Source organism: Nothoprocta perdicaria, unplaced genomic scaffold (assembly GCF_003342845.1).
Source record: "Nothoprocta perdicaria isolate Ctin4 unplaced genomic scaffold, notPer1 scaffold_46, whole genome shotgun sequence".
Classification (NCBI taxonomy): Eukaryota; Metazoa; Chordata; class Aves; order Tinamiformes; family Tinamidae; genus Nothoprocta; species Nothoprocta perdicaria.
In genome coordinates this window covers 1,851,350-1,875,140 of record NW_020455710.1, presented here as the reverse complement: position 1 = coordinate 1,875,140, position 23,791 = coordinate 1,851,350, and the positions used below count along the sequence as shown (strand labels likewise).

The following is a 23,791-nucleotide window of genomic DNA, read 5'->3' as shown; positions in this document are numbered from 1 at the left end:
CACGGTGCTCGGCTCGGGCCCGTGATCCCTCATGCTGGAGCGAGCGTGGGCTTGCGCTTTTCCCTTTTTATTTCCCCCTCTCTTTTTCCAGAGCTTCGACGACTTCATCTTTGCCTTCTTCGCTGTGGAAATGATAGTCAAGATGATCGCGCTGGGGATCTTTGGGAAGAAGTGCTACCTGGGGGACACGTGGAACCGCCTGGACTTCTTCATTGTCATAGCAGGGTAAGCCTGATGCACCAGGATTCCCCTTTTCCCTTCAGCAATCCTTGCTCCCAGCCCAGAATCACAGGCGTTGGAGCACTGTGTCCCCCGTCGGTGTCCCCATCCCAACAGAGCGTGCGGGGACGGCCGGGGTGGCCTGAGCCATGCTGGCTCCTGCGGCACCGCGTTTCGGGTTTCCTGCAGCCCTGCCTGCGGGATGAGGTTTCGGCAGATCGTTTGGAGCGAGCAGCCGGGTTCCAGCAGGAATATTTCAGCGCGACGTGCGTGCTTTGCCCGCTTTGTTTTCTTTGAGGGCGAGCGACCAAGTCTGCCTTTCCGAGCACTTTCCTCTACAAGTCACCTGGTTTGAGTTAGCGGCTCCTCTAGCACCCGAGATCCTCCTGGCTGGGGCTGGGAATCCACATGAAAAGTTCCTGGCCCATGGCCAGCGAGCCGAGTCGCTTGGACGCGCTGAGCGCTCGCCGGCTTTCGCTCCCCTCCCTGCTCCGGGAGCCTGGGGACCTTTGGGAAAACGGCGTGTTTTCCCCAGTTTTGATACAGAAATCAGATGATCTGGATTTTTCCTGGAACGGGCCAGGGAGCCCTCCCAGCCGGGCTGTTTTCCAGGCGCGGGGGGCAGTGGGATGCTCAGGGTCTGCCGAGAGAGGCAGCGGCCCGTTGTGGGATGGAGGAACTCGTGGCTAGGGGCTGCTGTGGAGGCTCCAGCCTTTCATGAGGTTTAAAAGAGAGGTTGGAGGCAGGGACGGGAGCAGAAGGGCGGGAGCTGGGAGAATCGGTGCGAACCAGCGTCCCGCGGCGGGCGCAGAACATGCCGCTCGGAGCGGGATTACGTCTCCCCTCGGAGCATCTGGCCCTCGTTACCGGCAGGATGTTGGCTGGGCCGGGCCACCGGGTCCGCTCTGCTCCAGCCCAGCGTGGGGCTGGGCTGCCCGAACATCCCCTGGCCAGGGGGGTTTGTAGCCTGTGCCCAGAGCTGCTCGTGGGTGCATCGGTGGGGAGCTGCTTGCAGGAATACGGGAGCACCTTGATGCTTCCCGTAAGGAAGTAAGGGGGTTGCAGTGGAGCCCTGGGTTTAGGTTTCCATCGTGGTTAGGCTTCCACAGGAGCAAATGGGGTCTGTGCTGCCCTGCGCTGGGCTCTGCCGCCGCTCGCTGCTGCAAAGGGCACGAGGAGCCCGCGAGGGGCAGACAGAGCTGCCCGCACCCCTCCTGCCTCTTTGCTTTGTCACGTCAGGAGCTGTTTGCTGGGAAAAGTAAAGGTGAGGCGCAAAATGTCCCTTTGCCTTTGCACACACACAGCTTCTCTCCGAAGCGTCTTCTTATTTGCACTGCCTGCCCTGGCTTGGTGGCAGCATCGCAAGGTCAGGGCTCGCTCTGGCTGTCACTGGTCCCACAGCAGCCAGCCGAGCTCGCCTTGCTCTGCGCCGCTGGAGCAGGACCATCCCCAAGGATCAGGGCCTGGAAGAGCCAAGGCAAGGGGCAGAGTGATGTCCCTGTAGTGCAGCTGTCCCTCCTGCTCCCGTGCTAATTCCTGGTGCTGAAGTGTAACGGGGCTTTGCTTGAGCACCTGCGTGGCCTCCCACCCGGGCACCTGCGCAGGATTTTCAGTGCGTGCTGGAGGTTTTGCAGCCCGTGCTGGGGCTGCTCCGCCTCGTGCTCAATGATCGCTCTGTTCTGTGCGTGCACGAGCGGCTCCCATTTGGATCCTGTCAAAAGTGGTTGAGCTGACAAAAGATGGAAGCAGCTTTAAACCCCAAGCAGGACGCGGCCTTCCCTGGTGCGCTGGGCTTCCCTACCACCGTTATCCGGGCGCTCTCCTTCCTGCTCCCCTCTGGAATCAGCCCATCTCTTCCAGCAGCAGCCGCTTCCACCCAAGGTCCTGCCCTTCTCCTCCGTGGTGCTGGTGCTTAAGGAAACACAAAGGTGCTGCAGAGACTGGAGCAAAGCCTCTCTGTCACCCAAAGCAAGATACGATTAAGGAGTAGATTAAGTATAGGATGAAGAAAAGCACTTTGGGGTCAAATTCCAAGCATGCAGAGTCAAAGTGTTGGAGCAGTGAGACAGCTCCGTGGCTCCCACTTGAGATGTGTTCCTGGGATGAGCATCCCAGCGGTGGTGGATGGGAAGGATCCTTCCCTGCATGGGAAAGATGCTAAGGGCTTCTTGGCTCTCTCTACGTGCCTGGCCCCATCTCGTGAGCTCGCGAAGAGTAAATGATTTCTTTGTGACAATGTAATGCAATTAGCGCTAATTGTAGAGAGTGTAATGTCTGCAACACATCTCTGTAATTACAGTGAAACTTGCTGGAGATGAGAATAGCGCTGTGCTATCAAAACTCCGCTCGCTGAAACAGGGCTTTGACTGGGGGTTATGGACTTAAATGGGGGAAAATTACATGGGCTGCAAGCCTGGGCTCAGCCCTTCTCAGGCCACCTATTTGAAGCCCTGTTTGTGCTTTGCTCGTCACGACAGTAACGAGCCCCGTCAAGACCTCATGCAAAAGCTAAACAGCACTGCAGTGCTTTGTTTCTGCTTCAAGAGGAGCTGGAGGTGGTTGGCAATCAGTTCGCTTCAGAAGCACATCTGATTTTCTTTTTCTCTTTGCCTCCTGGAGGTTTCTTCTCATGTTTGCTGTGTGTTGATGACTGTATTAAGAGTTAGCTCCGCTGAAGTTGTCCTAAACAGCCCATAAGGAAGCCTGGCTCCCTCCTGCTGCTGCCTGGAGTGCTGAATTCCAGGGATGGAGGATGCTGTAGGAAGGCTTGACATGGTCATAGAGACCATGGGAGAGAAAGGGCTCTTGGAGCCAGCTCCAGATTTATGCCCATGAGAAGCTGCAGCTCTGCAGCTGGGGCCAGTGTCTCACCTGAATCCCTTTGGAAAGGTAAAGATCAAAAAAATCCATGTCCTGGGAACAGCAGAGGCCCCAGAGCTGCTTGTGGCTCCCTGCTTTGTGCCCACGTTCCTGCATCCCTTGAGATGGAACAGCCCCAGCCAGGAGCACCCTCGAGTCAGAGCTCTATCGCCAGCACTACTATTATTTTTATTCCATTCAGCTTGACTAGAAAGAGTATTTTTTTTTTTTTAAATTAAGCAACGCCCCCAAAGGTGGTGGGACCTGTGAGGCTGCAAAGGCAGCACAGCAAAGACTGTGAGGGCTGGGTGGAAACGTCATTGCGACGCTCTGAAGAGAGGACCCCGTCTCGGTGATTTCCCCTTTGTCTTTCCCAGCGCTGGCGGCCTAATATCATCCCCGATTGCTGCGCTTTGTAGATAAAGGGCGTCTCCATGCCCGCTTTTGGAAACCCTTCCAACGTTGAATAAATCTGCGTCTATCTGTTCCTTGCAGCGAGCGGGGGTTCTCTATCGCTGCCCGCAGAGGAGCCCTGTGCTCCCCGCGACGCCGCCCGCGTGTCCGGGGGGTCCGGCCTGATGTTACCGCTTCGCTGCGGATTCGTTAGTGGCTGCAGCCAAATCCGCTTGGTTTGGATGGGCTGGCTGGGCACGGAGCCCCGCTTGGAGCCCGGCTCCAGCGCTCGCCTCCTCGGGGAAGCGCTGGGTTAATAATTTGGCGCACGTGGCTCTCCCCGCCACCGCTTTTCATCTCTTCCCTGCAGCGGGTAATGCATATGCACGAAGCTTTTTCCTCGGAAACTGCAGTCAGCACAAGCTCCGGGGCTCTGATGTGTGGGTTTTTTTTTTCCTCTATGCACATTTTTAATATTTTACAAGGTGGTGTCTGACTTGGTTGGGTGCTTCCCGGTTTTATTTGGGCTCTTTGGAAGCCGCCTGCATGAGGTGGCTGCTCTTGGAGCAGTGGTGACCTGGGGAATGGGAGTGGAGCCAGCACCAGGGGCAGGCTGGGTTGCAAGGGAGATCCCTGCAGTTGTGGAGAGCAGGATTGCTGTCATTTCCGTAGCTTGTCTAGAGGCCGATGGGGCCAGAAAGGTCCGTCTGGAACTCCTGCTTCTCACTCAAGGCTTTTGAAAGGATTTTGCTGGAGGGCTGTTCTGCCGTTGGACAACATGCTTACAAGATCCTTCCTTGGATTCCAAGATCCAAGCAGCTTGGCTGCTATGTGAAAGAACCCCCATGATACATGCCTATCTCCAGGCAGAACCTGAATGGCGTTTTTTTTGTCTGCCCCATCCATCCCAAACCTTTCTAGGTGTCCCACCAACAGCGCGTCGTACCCCTGGCTTTGCAGATCCTATCCCTTGGAAGCCCTAAACGCTTCCTTGCTGAACAGCTCCTGTGAGCAGGAGTTGCTGATGGCTTTGACGAGTTTCAGCACTTGCTGTGAAGCCCTTCTGCTTGGTGCCTGGCCTTTTCCTAAACCTTTAGCTTCTCTGTGCGCTCGAGTCCGTGGCGGGGGCTTTGACAGGCATCTTCCTCCTGCAGCTGAATAGAAATGACATCCGAGTTGAAGCTTCAGAGTGAGTTTTTTACACTGCAGATTTCCAAGGCGTAAATCTTAGGTGTGCTGGTAAATGCACCTGTCACGTCGCCAGTTCGTGACATCCTGACACTAGTTGTCTCTGGGTGTCTTCCCTTGCCATGGAACGTGGGCTGGAGCATCCCTTTGCCGTGGTGAATGACCTCTGGGCAGAGAGTTGTTGGGATTCTCATTGGAGCTGTTCTTTAGCGCCTGTTTTTTTTCACCCACATTTTTATTTTGCTGAGTACTTGTCTCAAGGCTCTTGCAGGTTGCTTGAGCAGCCAGGTCCCCGGGCGCTGTCTGGATGTTGTATCGAGGGCTGCAGCTGAGCTGCTCAGTGCGGTCACGGCAGCGCCCTCGGCCGTGTCCCACAGGAGAGGCCTGCGAGGGCTTGGTCTCCATGCTGCAGTTTGCTCAGAGTAGTGTACTACCTTTAAAAAAACATATATCTTGGCATTTTAATCATCTTTTTGTTGAATTAAAATGCATTTTGAAACTGTCCTTTTGAAGTCAAGAGTATCTCTAGAAAATAACGACTACTAAACAGAGAGGCTTCTCCAGATGAACGTCCTCCACAGGGACTGGCAGAGAGGAAAGGGACTGTCTGGCTGATCACTGGGTGAGCAGAAGTCACCAGCGTGGTGCAATCATGAAGAAAAGCTGACATGACCCGGACAAATCCAGCGAGACTTGCAGCAGGACAGAGGCCGAGGTGTTAACGCAGTGGTACAAGGCGCTGGTAGAGCCTCCTCTGGAAGCTCAATGTCTATTCAAGGGTGATGGTGATTAATTGACAGGGTGATGGTAATTAATTGGCAGCGGAGCGGGTGGAGAAAGGGCTGGAGATGACTGGGGAAGCAGTGAACCTGTCTTGCAAGAGGAGGCTGGAAGAGCTTCGAGGTTGGTTTAACTGCACAGAAGCAAGGAGGAGAGGGGTTGTGGTTTGTCCTCTGCAAAAGTACAGTAGGTGAACACCAGGGACAAAAAAGAGCCCGATAAGCTTCTTAAAAGACAATGTTGGCACAAGAATAAATGGATATAAGCTTGCCCTGAATAAATTTAGCCTGGAAATTAGGTTTCTAACCATGGAAGTTGGAGGGAGAGGAATCACCCTAGGAGCTTTAGGATGGAACTTGGTGATTTTTGGAAGAGATTCGTGTCCTGTGGTTGCTCGTGGCAGCTGTGTGGAGAGCCTCACAGTCCTGCTTGCTGCATGTGCCTGCCTCAGCCTCTTCAGAAGTACCTGTGCGCAGAGCTGGGTGAAGTCCTGGCAGGGCTGTGATGGTTGGTCCTGCTGTGCTTGAGCTCCCTATCACAAGTAGGGAGAGATGGAGGTTCCTTGGTTCACATTTGCCCCAGATGTCTACAGGTGTCACCTGTAGTGATTCATGTGCCTGCTGGTCCACGTAATGCCCACCTGCAAGTGATCTCCTGCTCGATGCTGATTAAACGTAGAGCAGCTGAGCCAGTTTGCAGTTCTCCCAGTGCTTCTCCAGCTCCAGGAGGAGAGGGGCTGCTCTGTGGGCTCTCAGTGCCTTCCTGGTAAACCAAGGCTGTGTCTGGGAATTCTCTCGCTGGATTGCACAGTGATTTTCAGGAAGCTTCGGCCCTGAACCCTCTACAAGAGTGGTAAAACCAAAGCAGGTGGTAGGGACTGCAGGCATCGGAGCTGTTGTACGATGTTCTCTCTCATTGACTTTATTCTGATATGCAAATAACCCCTAATTAATTCCTCTGGCAAACTTTCCTGATGGGAGAGATGCAGTTAAAAAGTCTCTCTGTGGGCAACTGGCATATGATGTTTAATTTATAATGTTTGATAATCTAACCTGAATCTCTTTCCTGAAGATCCTTGACATTCCTCCGTGTTTGTATCTTCGCAGCATGCTGGAATACTCCCTGGACCTGCAGAACGTCAGCTTCTCAGCCGTGCGCACCGTCCGTGTCCTTCGGCCACTCAGAGCCATTAACAGAGTTCCCAGTGAGTTGGATCCTTATTCCTCCTTTTTGGTACCACTTTTTATATCTGTGCTCCATAAAGGGCAGAGAAAATGCAGATGCTTCCCACGTTGCATTGCAGCCCAGATGTTGACCCAGACCCTGGTTGTGTTGTCCTACTTTGGCTCTTTGGTTTCTAGGGCCTGACATTCTCCTACTTTAAATAATATTCCCTCTGACACCTTTGGGATCAGAGATGAGCAACTAATCAAAAAGAAATCTAGTGCTGTAGTTGCACTCCTGTTTTTTTTTTCCCCATCCTCTTAATAAGGTCTTAGGAGGCCACTAAGTCAAAGAGAAGCAGGTGGTAGAGATGTCAGAGTTGACGTCCTTCACCAGGCAGCACTGACATGGAGTCTGAGCCGCTTCAGTCCCACTGTCCTGTGTCACCAGCCTCTCCTGCAGAATGAGACCTGGTTCTCTCTGCTGAAGTAGCAGTGGTCCAAGATGTCCTGGAGAAAGCAACCTTGGTTGTCCAAGCAACCCAACGCCTCCAAAACAAACCTGGATGGGATGGGAGGAGATCATCCACTGCTAGCTTAGCCCGTCATGCTTGAGGGTATCAGACCCAGCTTTGGTGGCCAGTGGCGTGGCCTGATCCTACATCTGGACAGGCAGCTGCGGCTCAGCCCGTGGCTCGGAGAGGTGCCGGTGCCACTGCAAACCCTCCCAACCTTCCCAGGGAGCCATTCCCATGACACAGTGCTGGGCGCAGCACTAAGATCTGGGAGAGACAGGCAATAAACTCCCTCTCTGTAAGGCCTGAGTGTGTTAGGTGTAAGTACAACTGCGTTAGAAACGTGCGCCTGGCCCTGCAATCCTGGGTATCGAATTCAGCACTGCTATTAGCCCAGTTAAATGGCAGGCTGAACACTCACCTACCTGAACTAGCCGGTGCCCTGATGAGAACTAATCAGCCTCGATTCTGGCTGTCAGTGCTGGAGGTGCCAGGGCTCTATTTATTTTTCTGATCCTGCCTGTTAAACTTAATCTGGTGTGCTGCTGCTGCTGTTGTTTCAATCGTTACGGTAGCGTCAGAATCCTGTTTGTAATATTTTTTTTTCCACTGCTGAACTGATGGATGGCTGAATTTATCTGCCACTGTCTAACTGGGGATGTAATTCACTTAATGCATTTTCAAATCCCGGGTAATTTATCTTGACTCCTGTGCAACGTAGCTACAATGGGAGAGAAATGTAAGGTGGAAGGGAGGGGGAAAAAAGTTCTTTATGATGATAAATGCAGTAACCACAGAAAGTCATTTCAGTTAATTAGGAGTTGACGCATGGTGGTTATTCCCCAGCAGAGGAATAGAAAAAAAAAAACTGATAGAGGAGGTGACAGCATCAGGTAACAGAGAAAAACAGTCATCTTGAAGTATCAAAGTAAAGGGTGCAATAGGAAAGGTTTATTTAAATTAAAATCAATGTAATCAAGCAAGAGAATGCAGAAGATGGGGAAAGGAGGAGAGAGAAAGCGAGCAGAATATTACAGAGACGTCAGATGAAATCAATTTTTTTTTCTGTGTGTGTAAATGTCAAGTTGAAGTCACCATCAATTTGTCTTTGTTACAGAACTGTCTGTTCCTGAACTTGAGAGAATTAACTGCCAGAGAAAGCCCTGTGTTTTAAGGCAGAAAGGGGATTTAGGGTAGATGGGAGGAATTAGGAGTGGAAGGGAATTTTCATTTTAATATATTAGGAGGAAAGGAATCTGATAGAGCAAGGGCAGTGGCAGAGGTCAGTGTGAGAAGATGGGAGCAGCTGGAGAGAGGAGACTGGAGAAGACTTTGTGAGAAGGGGAGAAACTGAGACAGGGAGTGGAAGAAGGGACAGTGGATGGGAGGGCATCTGAATGTCAGAGGATGGAAAAGCATGGAGTGGGCATGGAAAGGAAAGAGGTAGAAGGACATATCTGGAGTAGGAAAGATTCTCATTAATGTCTGCTTTGTCTTTGCTCCAGGTATGCGCATTCTGGTGACGCTTCTCTTGGACACGCTACCCATGCTGGGCAATGTCCTTCTCCTCTGTTTCTTTGTCTTCTTCATCTTTGGCATCGTGGGAGTCCAGCTGTGGGCAGGTTTGCTCAGGAACCGCTGCTTCCTACCCGAGAACTTCAGCATGTGAGTCTGCAGCGGGGTCCCTTGCGCAGGGTGGGCAGCACAAGTGTCTCCAGGTTGGGCACATCCATGTCCTGCCCATGTTGGAGGGACCAGAGGTCACACTACTCTGTCATGCGTTGATGTCCAACCCAAGACTGGTGCGCTGTTATCTAGTGTTATTCATATATAGAGCAGGAACGTCCTTATGACTGGAAAAGCCATAAGGACAACACCAACTTGCCAGGCTTCTTGGTTGTTATTAGGGGTGATTGTCCCAACAGAGGGAAAATAAAGTCAGTCCTCAAAACTCTTTCACCTCTTAACAGATCACTTCCCAATGCAGACTCTTGAGTGTTGATCCTGTTAGATCCACGCTGTGGTCTGATAGTTCTGCAACCCCAAAGCCTCTGTCTTATACATGTCAGGATCATGGAGAGGTTGCTGCGTCTGGATGGCTCTTGGGCATGGATCAATGAAGCTTTTCTCCTCTTCCACTCATTTCCTAATCAACTGCCACCCCTCTCAGAGGCTGTGTCCTCAGAGAGGAGCGGGAGACTCATTAATGGGGCAAGACCCCTCTAAATAACAGGGCAACAGAGCAAAGGGACTGATTCACCACTGAGGAAATCCAGTAGAGCTACAGGTTTGGGTGCTCTTTAATTGAACCAGAATTCCAAGGGCTTAGATGAGCTTTGAAGGGTATTAAAGGCAATTCTGCAGGAATTAACTGGGCTGAACTAGGCTTAAAAATATCTTTGTAAGCTTTAGTGGGAGTCCTGGCAGCATTAAGGGGATAGCTGTTTGCTGAGCAAGAAGCCAGTTGTTGGCTGGCCACAGGTTGTTATATCTCCCCAAAAAGCATTTTTGCATGGGTTGCTGTTGTCAGGCCGCCCTCAGAGGGAATTTATAGCTTATCCTGTGCTGAACAGTCACTGTGAAATGCAGAGGGAAGGCCTTGACTTTGGTTTCACAAGCCTGGGAGATCCTTGTACACAGAGTCTCCCCAAACCAGTCTTAGATATCCAAAAAAATACATGAGCATAAGTTGACTGATTTCCACCTTATTGCAGCAAACACTTCACAGTCCTTGCTGGGCAAAATGCTGCTCTTAGTCCCCTGAAGTCAAAACTGAAGCAGCCCTCAGCAGAGAGGCTCTTGGTAAGGTCAGAGCGGTTGCTCCAGAACCACGACATTGGACATCGCAGGGCTTTGACACGGTCAAAAATCAACCGTGGTTAATTTCTTAAGAGAGCATTAGCATCCATGATAAAAGTCGTCAGACTTCTTGCTGTCACAGTTGTTACCACGGCTGATTGCCCGTAATCGGTGTGCAAACCCAAGCTCTGTGTGCACTTTTCCAGCCCTTACACGGTGGACTTGGAGCGCTACTACCAGACGGAGAATGAAGATGAGAACCCCTTCATCTGCTCCCAGCCCCGCGAGAATGGGATGCGCTACTGCCGAAGCATCCCCACGCGCAGGGAAGAAGGCCTCGAGTGCACGCTGGATTATTATTCCTACAATGACACCACCAACACGTCCTGTGTCAACTGGAACCAGTATTACACAAACTGCTCTGCCGGGGAGCACAACCCCTTCAAAGGAGCCATCAACTTTGATAACATCGGCTATGCCTGGATTGCGATATTTCAGGTGAGCCCTGTGGGGAGGCGGTCCCCTGTCACTGGGGAGGAAAACAGCCAGCTGGGGCTACGCGTGTGTTCCCAGTGACAGGGATGTATGCTCCCATTCCCAGAGATGATTCAGCACCTGTGTGGTAGTGTCGGCATACTTGAAATGCCAGGAAGACAATTTGATGTGTGCTTTGAAGATGCCTCTCTCGCATCCGCAGACAAAGCCTCGGGCTCCGAATGCTTTGATTATGCAGGAGCATCCTGGTGTGGAGCAGAGCCTGGAGCTTGCTCCTCGCTCTGCAAAGCGCAGCGATGGGCCTTGGATACGGAGTCAGCACTGCGGGCAGCTGTCAGTGCAGCTCTTGGCATTGATGGGAGAAGGATTTGGCTCCTTAGTGTCTTGTAGTGCCCTCAGACGAGGTGCCAAGGTCAGGTATGACCTGGCTATGAGAAGTGTTGCCTGTGCCCATGGTGTTACCCCGAGCCTTGATGAGTTCTGTTCCCTTCCCTGTCTCTGCCAGGTCATCACGCTGGAGGGCTGGGTGGACATCATGTATTTCGTCATGGACGCACACTCCTTCTACAACTTCATCTACTTCATCCTCCTCATCATTGTGAGTTGCCCCATCCTGTGAATGGGTGTTTCCTCCTACTGCATTGGAAAGCACAGAGTGGAGTGAGGAACAGACGATCCATTGGCTGTCTCTGCTGGAAGTTCTCCTGCTTTAATCACTTCCTTGTATTTACGCTTAAAAGATAGGCAATCTTTCCAATCAGCTTCTGAACTCTGGATGGGGAGGAGGCTGAAATTGCCCCCCCATCCAGTAGCCTGGCTGACTGGAGTCCTCGGTGGAGAATGGCCATTCCAGGAAAACAGTCCCCCTTGTCAGCACATTAAGACAGGAGGGAACAGATCAGTCCCCACGGCCCACCCACACTTCACAGCCTCATCTGAGCCCACCCACGAGGGAGCCAGCAAAGCGCTTCTGTGCAGGGACCTCATGATGGGGTTGGTCTTTGCAAGCAGAAAGGGCTACAGCAACCAGCTTGTCGTCGTCTAGACTCCCTTTATCGTCAAGGCAGAAAAATAGGTGCTTTAAAGGGTGATTCATCTCATCTTGAGGTAGATATCTAAAATAAATTAGATGCATTGCAGACTTGATGTGCCTATTTCTCTCTTGACTCTAAAGGATCATTAGGTGCCTCACTCAGATGTAGCTGATATAAGTGAGATGAGTCCCATTCTTCCTGTCTAATTGGACTAAGTCCAGCAAAATAGCTGCACAGCTTCCATTAGACCATTTCAGGGATTTCTGACCCTCGTCAAACCAGGACTTGAACCCTGAGGAGAAGGTAGGAATCTGTTTAGCCCATGCTGCTTTTTCTGGTTCATCTATTCTGGGTGGAAAAAAAAACCAAAAAAACAAAGCAAAAGGCAGTAGTCACTTATTCTCTGCCTCTCTGGAGCAATAGAGAGGAAGGGAAACGGTGCTTCCTTGGATGCTGCATGAGCACCATTAGTGGTGTGTGATAGTCTGTTAGCAGAGGCTGGGAAAATTAGTTATTCCTTGTGATCCAAGCTGGGATCCGCAGGAAACGGAACTTCCCTGGGTTGAAACAACCCCCCAAAGCTGTGGATACAGACTGCTGATGCCCTTGCATAACAGTAACCCGCAAATCCTGTTAGCAGAGGAAAGGGATCCGCTCACCAGCTACCCACACACTGCCAGGAAAAAAAAAAACCCACTCCTATCAGTAAAGCTCAGTGCGTTCATCGTAATGCCACTAATTGTGATAATTACAACTGCTGTCTGCAGAGACAGAAAAACAAGCTCTTAAAAGAGCAAAAGCCTTTTGTCAAAATAATCTCCTCTCAAAATAATCTCTCGGCAGCGCCTGGGCGTGGGAGAGCCTGGTGAGGGGGCTCGAGGTGGCCGAATCCAGGGCAGCGCCGGCTGCTCCGTGGCTCGGCTCCCCTCTCTGCCGTTCGCATCCTTGTCTCCAGCTTGAGTATTTTTCCCTCTTTCCCACCCTTCCCTGGGTTAGTGCCCAAGGGTGACTTTTTCCTTCACTGCTTCTGGCTTTGTCAAACCCAGGCACCTGCTCTCCCCTTCCCTGTGGCACCTTTGTGCTGCCTGGGATTGCGGAGTCTCGTCCTTCCTCCTCTCTGCTCTTACAACCTCCTGTCTGCAAATTCTGCCAGCTCCGGCTGTCTGGCAGGCTAAGCCCAGGGCGCTCTGCTGGGCTTAGAGCTGTGGGATGGGAATACCTTGGAGCAGGCATGGGGCTGTGGGAAGGGAATACCCTGGAGCTGAGATGGGGCTGTGAGATGGGAATACCCTGGAGTCAGGATGGAGCTGTGGGATGGGAGTGCCCTGGAGCTGAGATGGGGCTGTGAGATGGGAATACCCTGGAGCAGGGATGGGTCTGTGGGGAAAGAATACCTTGGAGCTGGGATGGGGCTGTGGGATGGAAATACCCTGGAGCCGGGATGGGGCTGTGGGAATACCCAGCAGCTGGATGGTTGACACATCTGCTCCCTTAGGTGGGCTCCTTCTTCATGATCAACCTCTGCCTGGTGGTTATAGCCACGCAGTTCTCTGAGACGAAGCAGCGCGAGAGCCAGCTGATGAAGGAGCAGCGGGTGCGCTACCTGTCCAACGCCAGCACCCTCGCCAGCTTTTCGGAGCCGGGCAGCTGCTACGACGAGCTCCTCAAGTACCTGGTGTACGTGGCCCGCAAAGGCAGCAAGCAGCTGGTGGAGCTGTACCGCGTGGCCGGCGTGCGCATGGGCTTCCTCGCCAGCCCCGCGAGCAAAGCGGCGGCCGAGCGGCAGGCCGGGAAGCAGCGGCGCAGGAAGAGGTCCTCCGTGCACCACCTCATCCACCATCACCACCACCACCACCATCACTACCACGTGGGCAACGGCAACCTGCGGGCGCCGCGGGCCAGCCCGGAGATCAGCGACGTGGACGCCGGCTCGCTTCACGGCGGCGCCAACCGGCTCATGCCGCCGCCATCGGCGGCGAGCCCCGGCGCGGCCACGGTCAACGCGGAGTCCGTGCACAGCATCTACCACGCCGACTGCCACTTCGAGCCGCTCCGCTGCAGGGCGTCCCTCGCCCCGGCGGGCCTCAGCTCGCCCAGCCCAGAAGAGATGCCCAAGAACGTGGTGGGCAGCAAGGTCTACCCCACCGTGCACCCGAGTACCTCCCATGAGATGCTGAGGGAGAAGAGCTTGGGAGAGGCTGTAGTCGGTGCTGGGGCCAGCAACCTAACCAACCTTAACATACCCCCTGGGCCCTACAGCACCATGCACAAGCTGCTGGAGACGCAGAGCACGGGTGAGTGCTGGGGCTGGGAATCAGCCTCCACCAGTGTTCGAGAGATCCTCATTTCTCTTTTTTCCACTGAATCTTTCCAGGGTTCCTCTCAGTTCACGTGACAGAGAAAGGCGATGGCTTTCCAGGTAAGGCCAACAGAGATCTTCTAACCCACCAAATGCATCTAACAGCTAAAATAAGGGGAATTTTCAGCCTCCCAGGCTTCACGCTCGCAAAAATCCAAGGGAGATTGGTGTTCCTAATGAGCTGGGTTTCCTTTCTTCCCTTCCCTGCCTTCACCCTCAGTTTATTCTGCAATTACAAGGAGCACTCCCAAAATCATTGCACTTGCAAAATAGGCTGGGATGGGCTCAGGGATGCAAACTAGCCCTGGAGCCAAGCAGAGTCCGTTCAAAACGGCCAGGTCTTTTCCTAGATAAAACATGGGGGCTTGCAATAGCTGTGCTGCTCGCTGCTGAGCTAAAACGTGGACACCTTCCAGATCCAAATGACCCAGGTCTCTCAGTACACCCTTGAGTACTGTTTAGCTCCACTCTCCGAGGGACCCGAGGCTCAGAGAGATCAAATGTCTGCTTTTCAGAAGTTCTCAATGGCAATCACAGATGCTGACTATTAAAAATCAACCCTAAGCGATTTGCTCAGGAAGTCTTTAACAGAGCCAGAAACCAAATGCAGCTTTCCTAAGTTGGGGGTTTCATACCTTCACCGCAAGACACTCTTTTCCCCTCCACATCCTGAGGTTTGGAAGCTCGGCCTGGATTAGTTCAAGCTCTCTCAGCCTCCAAGAGGCATTTCTGGGCCAAGCTTTCCGCTGTTATGTCCCCCCCGTCCCAGTGGCCTCTCTCACCGCAGGCTCTAACCTTTCCAGCCAAGACCTCTGTGGGGAAGAGCTGAAGTTCTCCAGCCCTTCCAAAACCTCACTGGAAGATAACTAAACAGAGCTGGGCTTGGAGATGGTTTTGTGCTGGGTTTTTACTCAACCTGATGTTTGCTGCTGTGGAAGGGTCAGGAATGTGCTTGGTAAATAGCTTCTTCCACCTCTTGCAGCCAATGTTTTTAAGAGAATATCAAACTTTTATTGTTAGCCAGGGGAGCTGGTGTCCCTTAATGTGCTGGCCCTGCTGGTGGGACGTCCTCTGGCCAGACCATCTCCATACTCTGCATGAGAGCCCTCCTGAGGGCATCAGAGCTGCTGCTGCATCACTCAGCCCAGAGCCATGTCCCCTTAGGAATTATCTGGCAGGTCCAGGGCAATTTGGAGCGTAAAGGGCTGGAAGGTTCCTCCCGTTGCCTCCTGAGCTTCTCAGGCTCCCCTGAATGTGCCTTGCTGGCGTTGCAGGTACATGCAAGCTCTCCAGCCCCTGTGCCAAGCTGGACAGCAGCTCCGGCAGTGCCGACGGCTGCCCCTACTGCCTCAAGACGCTGGCCAACGACGCGGAGCTCACGGACAACGAGACGGGCGACTCGGACAGCGACGGCGTGTACGAGTTCACACAGGACGCCCACTACAGTGACCAGAGAGACCCTCAGCGGGGAAAAGCCCGGGTGAAGAAAGTGAACCGGGTCCTGGCCTTCTGGCACGTGGTGTGCGAGACCTTCCGGAAGATTGTGGACAGCAAATACTTCGGCCGTGGCATCATGGTGGCCATCCTCATCAACACGCTCAGCATGGGCATTGAGTACCATGAGCAGGTAAGGCATCTGCGTGGCACGGTGATGCTATAGCTTGGCCCTTGGTGGTGGTTTTGCCTCAGGAATGTGGCCTGTCTTGGTGCCAGAGCCTTGGATTGACCGGGCAGCCCTGGTGCCTTTGGCTTTGCTGTGTTGGAGGTGAGAGCTACTGGGCATCGAAGGAAGACACCAGTGGCAAAGGGTCTTCTACGCCACATGCAGGAGCAGGAAACCTCTCTTTTCTCCTGTAAGCCCCTTTCTAGCTTGTAAATAGATGCTCAGCCTCATGGTGTCCCCATGTCCCGGCCCTACCAAGGATGCTCTCCTCTGTGAGACATGCAGAAGGCACCACATCCTTTTGGTCCTCCTGCTGAGGAGGCCAACAAGAGGAGCCCGTGGTTTGCCCAGAGGAGCTGGTGTTTTGCCTCAGGTTTTGTTTCAACCCCAGCAGCCCAGGAGCGCTGCTCGTGGCAGCGCACGCCGGGGTCAGCGCAGCTGCAGCCATCAGAGTCTATTGAATTTCCAGTCCTGGAGAGGACGTAACAAATGCTGCTGCCTCCCCAGCGAGCGCTGCAGAATCCAAAACAGGCTCATCGCAGGCCAGTCCTCTGCTGCACCATCCAGTCCAAGGATCCGAGTCCTTGCTGGCACGAGGCTGCTCCACTCCAGGCTCTCATGCCATTGTCACCTGGCAGATCTTTCCCTTATATATAGCCATATATAAGTTACAGATATAGTTGGGAGCATTCCTCTCGAAGTGGCTCCTAAAGGACTGCAGGAGCTTTGCTTGTAAAGAGGAGCGTGCGGGCAGGACCGGGTGCTTCCTGCTGGCACGCGCTTCGGTCAGATTTGGGGAGAAGAGGCCGTTTGCCTGGACACGAGTCTTGCACATCCCTCTTGGGCAGCTCGAGGTCACGGGGAGGCTCTAGGAGGGGATCTGGTCCCTGCTTGGGATGCTCCTGCACATGGTGGCTCTTCGTCCTCCTGGTTGCTGTCCTACCACCAGCACTTTCTGGGAACTCTCCTGTCGTCTTTGTCGCTGCTGTTTACTTTTTGCTCTTTCTGGCTTTTTTTGGGGTTGCATGGTCATTCCCCATTGCAGACAGTGGTGTTTGCTCTGCTGCAGGCAGCTCCTGTTGGTGCAGGGCAGCTTCAAGCAGACCCACACAGAATGACTCCAAATCCCTGTGTGCCCTCCATGGCATTAATGCATTGATGCCTAAATGCTTGGGAGACTCCAACCTCTTTGCTGGGCTAAACGTGTCCCATCAGACCAGCACATCCCCGTGACGTCCTAATGTGGCCTGCCTGGCTGACCCTTGTGGCCAGGACACGCTGGGCAGAGGTGCGTGCTGAGGCCCTGCAGGTACCATCTGTCGGTGCCGTTTCACCTTCACATGGTGACCTTTCAGGGAAACGCTCGCCCGTGTGCGGGAGGAAGCTTTAGTGCTTCCTTGTTTGTTTAATGAGATCAGGGAGATCATCTCTTGGGAGGTGGGTGGCAGACACGGATCAACGTTTCTGTTCCTCCCTTGGCTAGATGAAAGGTGGGAGCCGATGTGCCACATCTGGAGCCGTGTTATTGCTGCTGGGTTTCACTGTGTTTCTCCAAGGGTTAGTGCCCATGGTGAGAAGCCCCTGGAGGACCTGCCTGTGCAAGCTCTGTGCCCAGACTACAGGACACAACGTGCAGCCAACTTTGCCCTCCCATTGATGGCCAACTGCCAAACTGGCGGTGGGTTCCCAAGAAAAGACACCTTGAGCAGGTCTCCTTGGCAGCTCCATGCACACCAAGCTTGCACAAGGTCGGTCCTCACCCAGCACTGCAAGCAGCATGGGGATGGCAGGTGCCTCCAGGCTGCAGCAGTGTGAGGCCATCACAGACCCTACCTATTTTTAAGCCAAGGTGTCACATTCATCCAGGGCACTGGGTCCTCAGCCTTCTCACCACCAGGCACTGCTGTCATCAAGGTTTTAAGTAAAAACACCTTGAAGACAAAATGTCTTTCCTGCCTTTTCCTGGAGGAAACATGGCAGGAGGCTCCTGGCCTCTGCCTTGTCCAGTGGTGATATCCCAGCGAGCAGGTAGATATTCCAGGAAGAGGCAGATTGCCGTGGCGTTTTTGGGGAGCAAGGTGAAGGGAGCTGATAAGTGTGGGGGGATTCCAGGCACTGTGGGTGGCTGCTTTCCTTGATGCTGTTTTGAAACTACTACTGCACCAGATTCCTTTCTTGCAGGCATTTGGAGTGAATAGCAGAGCTTGTTTTTATTAGTTCGTCTGCTTAAAGTGGCGGCAGGGAGCAGAGAAGTGTTTTTCTGTCAACTCGAGAGGCTTCTAGTCTGCGGTTTCCTAATCTGACAGTTATGAGAGCAGGAATTAGAGTGGAGAAATGCTGGATGGGGCCTTTCTGCAGAGATTATAAACACTGGAACATGTGATTTTGCTTTTAGGAGAGCCTTTCCTGAAAGTGCAAGTGCTCAAGCTCACCACATTTGTCTTCCTTGGCTCATGGTTTGGGGAGAAATGAGGGAGTTTGCTGTGTGCTTGACTCTGCATTTCTGTGTTGATTTCTCTACTTATTTAATGGATGTTTTTTACCTCTGGGGCCTTTCACACCAGCTTGCCCTGGACACACCAAGCCTTACTGGTATAAATAACTTCAGGATGTATTTTCCAGTGGTCTTTCAAAAGCATCTTGCAGTATAGGGAGAGCTGATATATATTATCAGCTGGTGTGGATGAGGGAGGATGTCTGGTGCTTGGTATAGCAGGAGGAAGAGGAGGGTTGTGTCCACCATGGTTCCTTGGTGGTTTTGGGAGGGAATCAATCAGCTCTGAGACCTGCAGATCATCCTGGACTTCAAAACTTGGGCTAGGCCACCAAGTTCCCTCTCGTAGCCCCATGGAAGCGTGCTCCTCTGCAGGCTTTGCACCTTGCCTTGGGCCAGGCACCCTGGAGAGACCTGCCTTTCTGCATGGAACATGCCTAGAAGACTCAAACGCCTTCACAATCAGTTGCTGAACAGACCTACTTATCAGAGAAGGTCTGGGATATTTCAGAAGAGAGTGGTGACGTGAAGGCGGACTGAAATGAAGTGCATTTAAACCATCACCCACCTGCCTCATTTGGGTTCGCCCACAAGTATCTCTTGCCACGCTGAGGACCCATCCCTTTGGGTGCTGACTAGATACAGCAAGAGGCATCTCACCTTCTTGCCCTGGGACCTCTTGCTCCAGACCTCTCTGCAGAACTCGCTCCACGGGGAGGTCCCTCCCAGCAAATATTCTGCCATGGGATGGAGCTTGGGACCTGGGGTTTCTCTAAGCTCCTTCTGCCGTGACCTCTCAAAGCACTCGCTGCCTTGCTTGCTGAAACGTGGCTCTTGTCTTCATGTGAAGGGTGGCTACCTCTGAATGTGTCTAACTCGTCTCTTCTCCTTGAAGAAGGCTGTGAATCTTGCTTTTCTCCCTACGGCTGGGTTTAGCAGGAGGAAATCTGAGCAGCTTTAGGTGCATCTAACACTCACCGTGTCGCTGCTGCTGGGCAGCAGTGTGAAATTTTCCATCAGGGAAATGACAACCAGATTGCTGCGGATTATTAATGTGACTAAATAGCTTGTTTTTCTACAGAGATGAAGCAAAATGCAGGTAGAAACTATTAGCTTTGGAAAGAGAAATATAAAGGTGATTTAAAGGTAGGCTCCGAGGGGTTTTAAATACACTGTTGAACCAATTGACTGATTTGCCTTAGGGAGGCTGAGGCTCTGCAGTGATATGGGCCTAAATGGCTAGGGCTTTGGGAAAGCATGTGCTGCCACTGAGCAGGAGGGAAGTTTGCTGCAAAACCAGAGGGTTTCTGCACTGCTTTTCCCCCCAGCCCTGGCAGGAATCCAGACTGTGTTCCATAACACGCTGCTTTTTACTTATTTATTTGAAGCCCTTCCTCGGAGTGAAACGCAGAGGCTTAGTGCAAGGCGTGATGTTGGGCTTCTCCAGAGGGGCAGGAATTCAGCGAGGGCTTCCTTAAGGAAGGGCTTGGGGTTTTGTTTTTGTTTTTAAAATCTGGTTTGCATTGAGCCGCCCGGCTGTTCCGCTTTTCCTTGTCTGAACTCGCACTGTGTGAACTATCCCCTACATATCCCTTTTAAATAGCGCTTGAATTTCAGCCGCCGTCCCTGCAGCGTTTCACCACTGCTAACATAACAAGAGGGATAACGTAAGGATCCAGACTTGGAGGTCCTGCGCTGGCCTCTCTACAGAGGCACGGCTGGAGCTTAAGGATCTAGACCTGGCTCTCGATTGCTCCCAAACCCTGCTGTCTTTAAAGGAGGAAGGAGGAAACAGCTTTAGACCTGGGGAGGGGGGAAAAAAAATAAGGAAGAAAAGGAGAAAAAACGAGATGTATTTATTTTAAGTAAATTGGACAGATTGCAAGGGTGAATGACTCTCTGGGACAGCACCTGAAGAGAGAAGCACATAATCCATTGGAGGTGATTCTTGAAGGAAGTGAGGAAGGAGAACATCTGACAGCAAGCTGGCAGGAAGATCACAAGTGGGGCATCACCATCTATAGCAACACAATATATGAATGCACAAAGCAGCAGTGTTGCAAATGAGCAGCCTCCCCAGCAGCCTGGGCTCACATTAGTACCTCGAACTTGATTCATGGAGCATGAAGCTGCAGGGGCCCATGGCTGCACAACTGACACAAAGTCATCCCTGGTAACATTACGATCTAATAACCACTGCAGCATGAAAATATCAACCATCTGTGCCAAAGCATCTAAGGAAAGCTGCCTGGCGAAAAGGATTAAAGTGCCTCTTTATGTACACAGCAGAGCCTGGTGAGCACGGAAGCTTCCCTAATCGGTGTTAGAAGTGTTGAATTTTCAGGTATCCCGGGTGCTGCAGAGAGGAGGTTAAGGGTTGGTGCAGAGATATTACAGAATTTACTGGCTTGGAGGAGCGCAGGCTACAGGCTCATCATTTACATCATTTAACCAGGGATCTGCGTGGTGTTGATAGACTTGTGCCACCAGGTGATGTGTACAGCAAAGACAGGAGAGTCCCGTCTCCCTCTGTGACAAAGTTCCTAAAGTGAGGAATGCCAGTGTGCAACTAATTCCTTAGACCTTGATTCATGGAAGCCTTAAGGACGTGGATCCTAGGGCTCTTCCCGCGAGCAATACACCTTTTCTCCCTGGAGATATCTCGCTTCCCCCTCGGTGCGCTTGCAGCTTTTCCAGCTAACTCTTCCCGCAGCTCCTCCGCAGGTGCCAGCTCCTCCTGGCAGAGCGATGGCAGCTTTGGCAGCGCCGCGAGGTTTTCCCTCCCGCGGGGGCGGCTGCAACGCTCCGCTTGCGCCGAGCGACAGCTTCAGTTCCCAGCTCGGACTGCACGGGAGGAAGGTGCCCTGCGCATTGGCACGTGCTCTAGTCACTTAGCTCCCGCGCGGCCAGGAATTACTCTTATTAAGGGTCTGTTCTTAGAGCCTTAGCTTCTATTAGCATCCACTTGACCCCCTATCCGAGCTGTTCAGCACTGACTTCACACCCTGCTCCCTGTGTGTTATTGGGGGTAATTCTGTTTATTGGCTTGGGGGTTATGCAGCCACCTTGGTATTTTGAAGGATCTATGAGGTGTTGCGGGAGCTGGTGTGGTTTTATTGCCGAGGTCACAGTGTTCTTCTAGAGTAACGTGCCAAAATGAAGTGGTGCCAGAGCCCTCATGCATTTAAAAAAAAATAGGTCCTACCCGTAAAGTAGACTTCATCCTAGCTTTGGAGGTTGGATCCTTTGAGAATTTAAGGGTGATTTCACACAACAGGAAAACGTGTGGAGTTTCTGTCAGATAACTCAACTCTCTGGATGCTTTAGGGCTAAATCTATGTGGATTTCTTGACATCTGTCTTCTACTAAAGTTTCCTTCAGCTCCCTGGATGGGAAGCTGTAAGTGTCAATCCTTTCCTGTTAATTTTGTTCAGAGCCTGGGAACGCTTGGGCTGCCTCAGATCCTATCGCCGCGGCGGATGCTTCAGCTGCCATCAGCATCCTCACGTTATCTCTGCCCAGGCAGCAGTCTCGGCGAAATGACGTGCGTGCTCCAAAGCCGCTTCATCCTGGCGAGGGTGAAAAATCGCAGCGCGCTGCAGATGGGCGCTTCCTCCTGCCGCGTCTCTCATCATCCCAGGTGTTCCCCCAGGGTGCGAGCTGGCAAAAGCAGCCCCCGTTTGTGCAGCATCCCCAGTCTGCACCACCAAATGCTTGAGCTCGTCTGCAAGCGACTGCCCTCTGCTTTTCCCAGCGCTTCTGTGGGATTCTGGTCCTGGCATCGAGGTTGATCCGTCCTGGCAGAGCCCCCTTCTCAGCCCACCCAGCCCTAAAACAAGTGGGATGTGGCCCAAACCATCAGGTTGCCTTGGTGTCCGTGGGATTTCTCCCTCTTTGTTGTAATGATTCTTTTGCTGATGCTGGGAAACAAGCAGCTTTTCCCCCATGGAAGTCAGTCAGCATTAGAGATAGTGTTTCCAGTCTAAGAAACCCGGTTTCAGCAGAATTGTGCAGCACAGACAGCCTTATTCTCTCTTTCCCCCGCGGCTCCCTCCCCTTGGTACCTTCTCAAGTACTAATGGGGAGATAAGTTTGAAACTTGGTTTAGATTAACTAGAAATAGAGGGCTTTAAATCTCAAGTACTTACAAGGTGTGACCAAGTGGAAATGCAGCTTTTGTTCGGCTTAAGCTCCTTCGAAACCTGGGCAGATGGATGAGCCAGTTCATGTTTTTCTTGCATTTTCTGGGATAATATTCATCCTGAAATCTCAAGCTGAGAGAGATAAGGAGTTCAAGCAAGAATATCTGCCGTGCCTCCTGAGAGCAGTAAAGAAAACATAGCCCAAGGGCTGGGAGGAGAGCGTGGTTTACCGGGGATATTTATGGCTCCCGGGCAAGGATAATTCACGACAGGTCCCTTCTGGGCTGGCCGGCCACAGTGGCTCCCTGGAGTGTCCCTGGCTGTGTGTTTTCCCAGATTTGCACCCTGTTTGGGGCCTTTCTGGTGGAAAAGAGGCAGCAGGAGCACCTCATGATGCTGCAGCACTGGGAAGCTTAGCCATGGGCTGCAAGGGCAGGACAAGCTGGTGGAGGAGAAAGCCACGCTGTCCTGCACGGTACCACATCCATGGGAATCGGACTCCTTCCTTGTGAAGGGCTGAGGTCAGAAAGCAACGGATGTTAACTATAATGAGGAGGAATACGAGAAATTGGGAGAGAGTAGAGGACCCGGCAGAAGGGGAGTTCCTCTCGAGTGCAGAGCTCTGGTTTCTCTGAACTGAAAGCTGCTTTACTCTCTTTCTTGCAGTATTGCTTGCTGTGGCATCAAATATTCAGGCTCTATTCAGTCTATAACAAAATCTCCCTTTCCCATGTCATGCTGGGATGAAACGGGTCTTGTTCAGTTGTCTGTCAAAGTCATTTTCTTTGTATAAATGGCTATAAATCCTGAACTTCACAGCAGTGCTTTTTCCCCAGCCTGCACAGCAAAGAGCACGCTGCCCTTTCCATATACCACCACGCTGGGCTGGGAAGGTGGAGCCAGCGGGAACATGGAATTAATGAGAGATGAAGTCCAGACTCTTCTGGAAGTGCGTGCTTGAGGTCGATGCAACGATACCCTTCAGCCTGGTGTCAGGATGGGTGAAGAGCACAGGGGACGGAGGCAATTCAAGAGGAGAAGAATGAGAGCTGCTGCAGTCCTGCCGCTTTCCGAGTTGTTTTCCAAGGGGATAACTTTTTCCTTTGAACCGATTTGGCAAAGGATCAGTGGAGCAAGCGTATCAGTGTATCAGGAGCTGATTAAGCGGAGCTCAGGTTGGAGCGGCCGGGCCCAAGACAATAGCTAACGCTCAGCTCCTTTTAAGGAGCCTCAAAGACAATGAATGTCACTGCTGAAAATATGTGTGGATTGAGTTTCTATTTATAAAAGAGCAAGCGGCTCTGTAGCTAAGAGGAGTTATATTTACTGAAGGGGATTGAAGTGGGGTTTTGGATGGCTGTAGCTCAACAGAGATTCTCAAGTCGGCCTAACTTCGTCGGGGGGCCAGCAGGAGCAGAGCTGACAGCTATGGTCATCCTCCCAAAGCTCCTCGGGGCCACGATGGACACCCAGGGCCAGGGGAAATAAAAGAAAATGTGGGATTGTGTGAAGGACGTGGCCATTAGAAGACTTGTTGGCCAACGGCAGGACAGAGCAATGAAACTTGAAAGCAAAGCATGGCCGGGCAAGGTGATTTCTGGGGCAAAAGCCCTGCTGGTAGCCGAGCCATGAAGGGTTGTGGTTTACCTGGTTAGGTAGGATTGGCTCTTGGCTCCGGCAGGTTGGCA

The 23,791-nt window shown here is 52.4% G+C and overlaps 1 protein-coding gene across 1 annotated transcript in view; it reads left to right on the top strand.

The window, feature by feature from the left end:
- Nucleotides 1–23,791, top strand: part of CACNA1G (calcium voltage-gated channel subunit alpha1 G) — a 91,988-nt gene that overhangs the window by 192 nt on the left and 68,005 nt on the right. Inside the window, exons 2-9 of the mRNA XM_026046744.1 lie at nucleotides 92–225; nucleotides 6,546–6,643; nucleotides 8,623–8,782; nucleotides 10,123–10,414; nucleotides 10,917–11,009; nucleotides 12,941–13,739; nucleotides 13,820–13,864; nucleotides 15,079–15,431. Coding sequence (XP_025902529.1) covers nucleotides 92–225; nucleotides 6,546–6,643; nucleotides 8,623–8,782; nucleotides 10,123–10,414; nucleotides 10,917–11,009; nucleotides 12,941–13,739; nucleotides 13,820–13,864; nucleotides 15,079–15,431 — 1,974 coding nt within the window. The remainder of the gene's footprint in view (nucleotides 1–91; nucleotides 226–6,545; nucleotides 6,644–8,622; nucleotides 8,783–10,122; nucleotides 10,415–10,916; nucleotides 11,010–12,940; nucleotides 13,740–13,819; nucleotides 13,865–15,078; nucleotides 15,432–23,791) is intronic.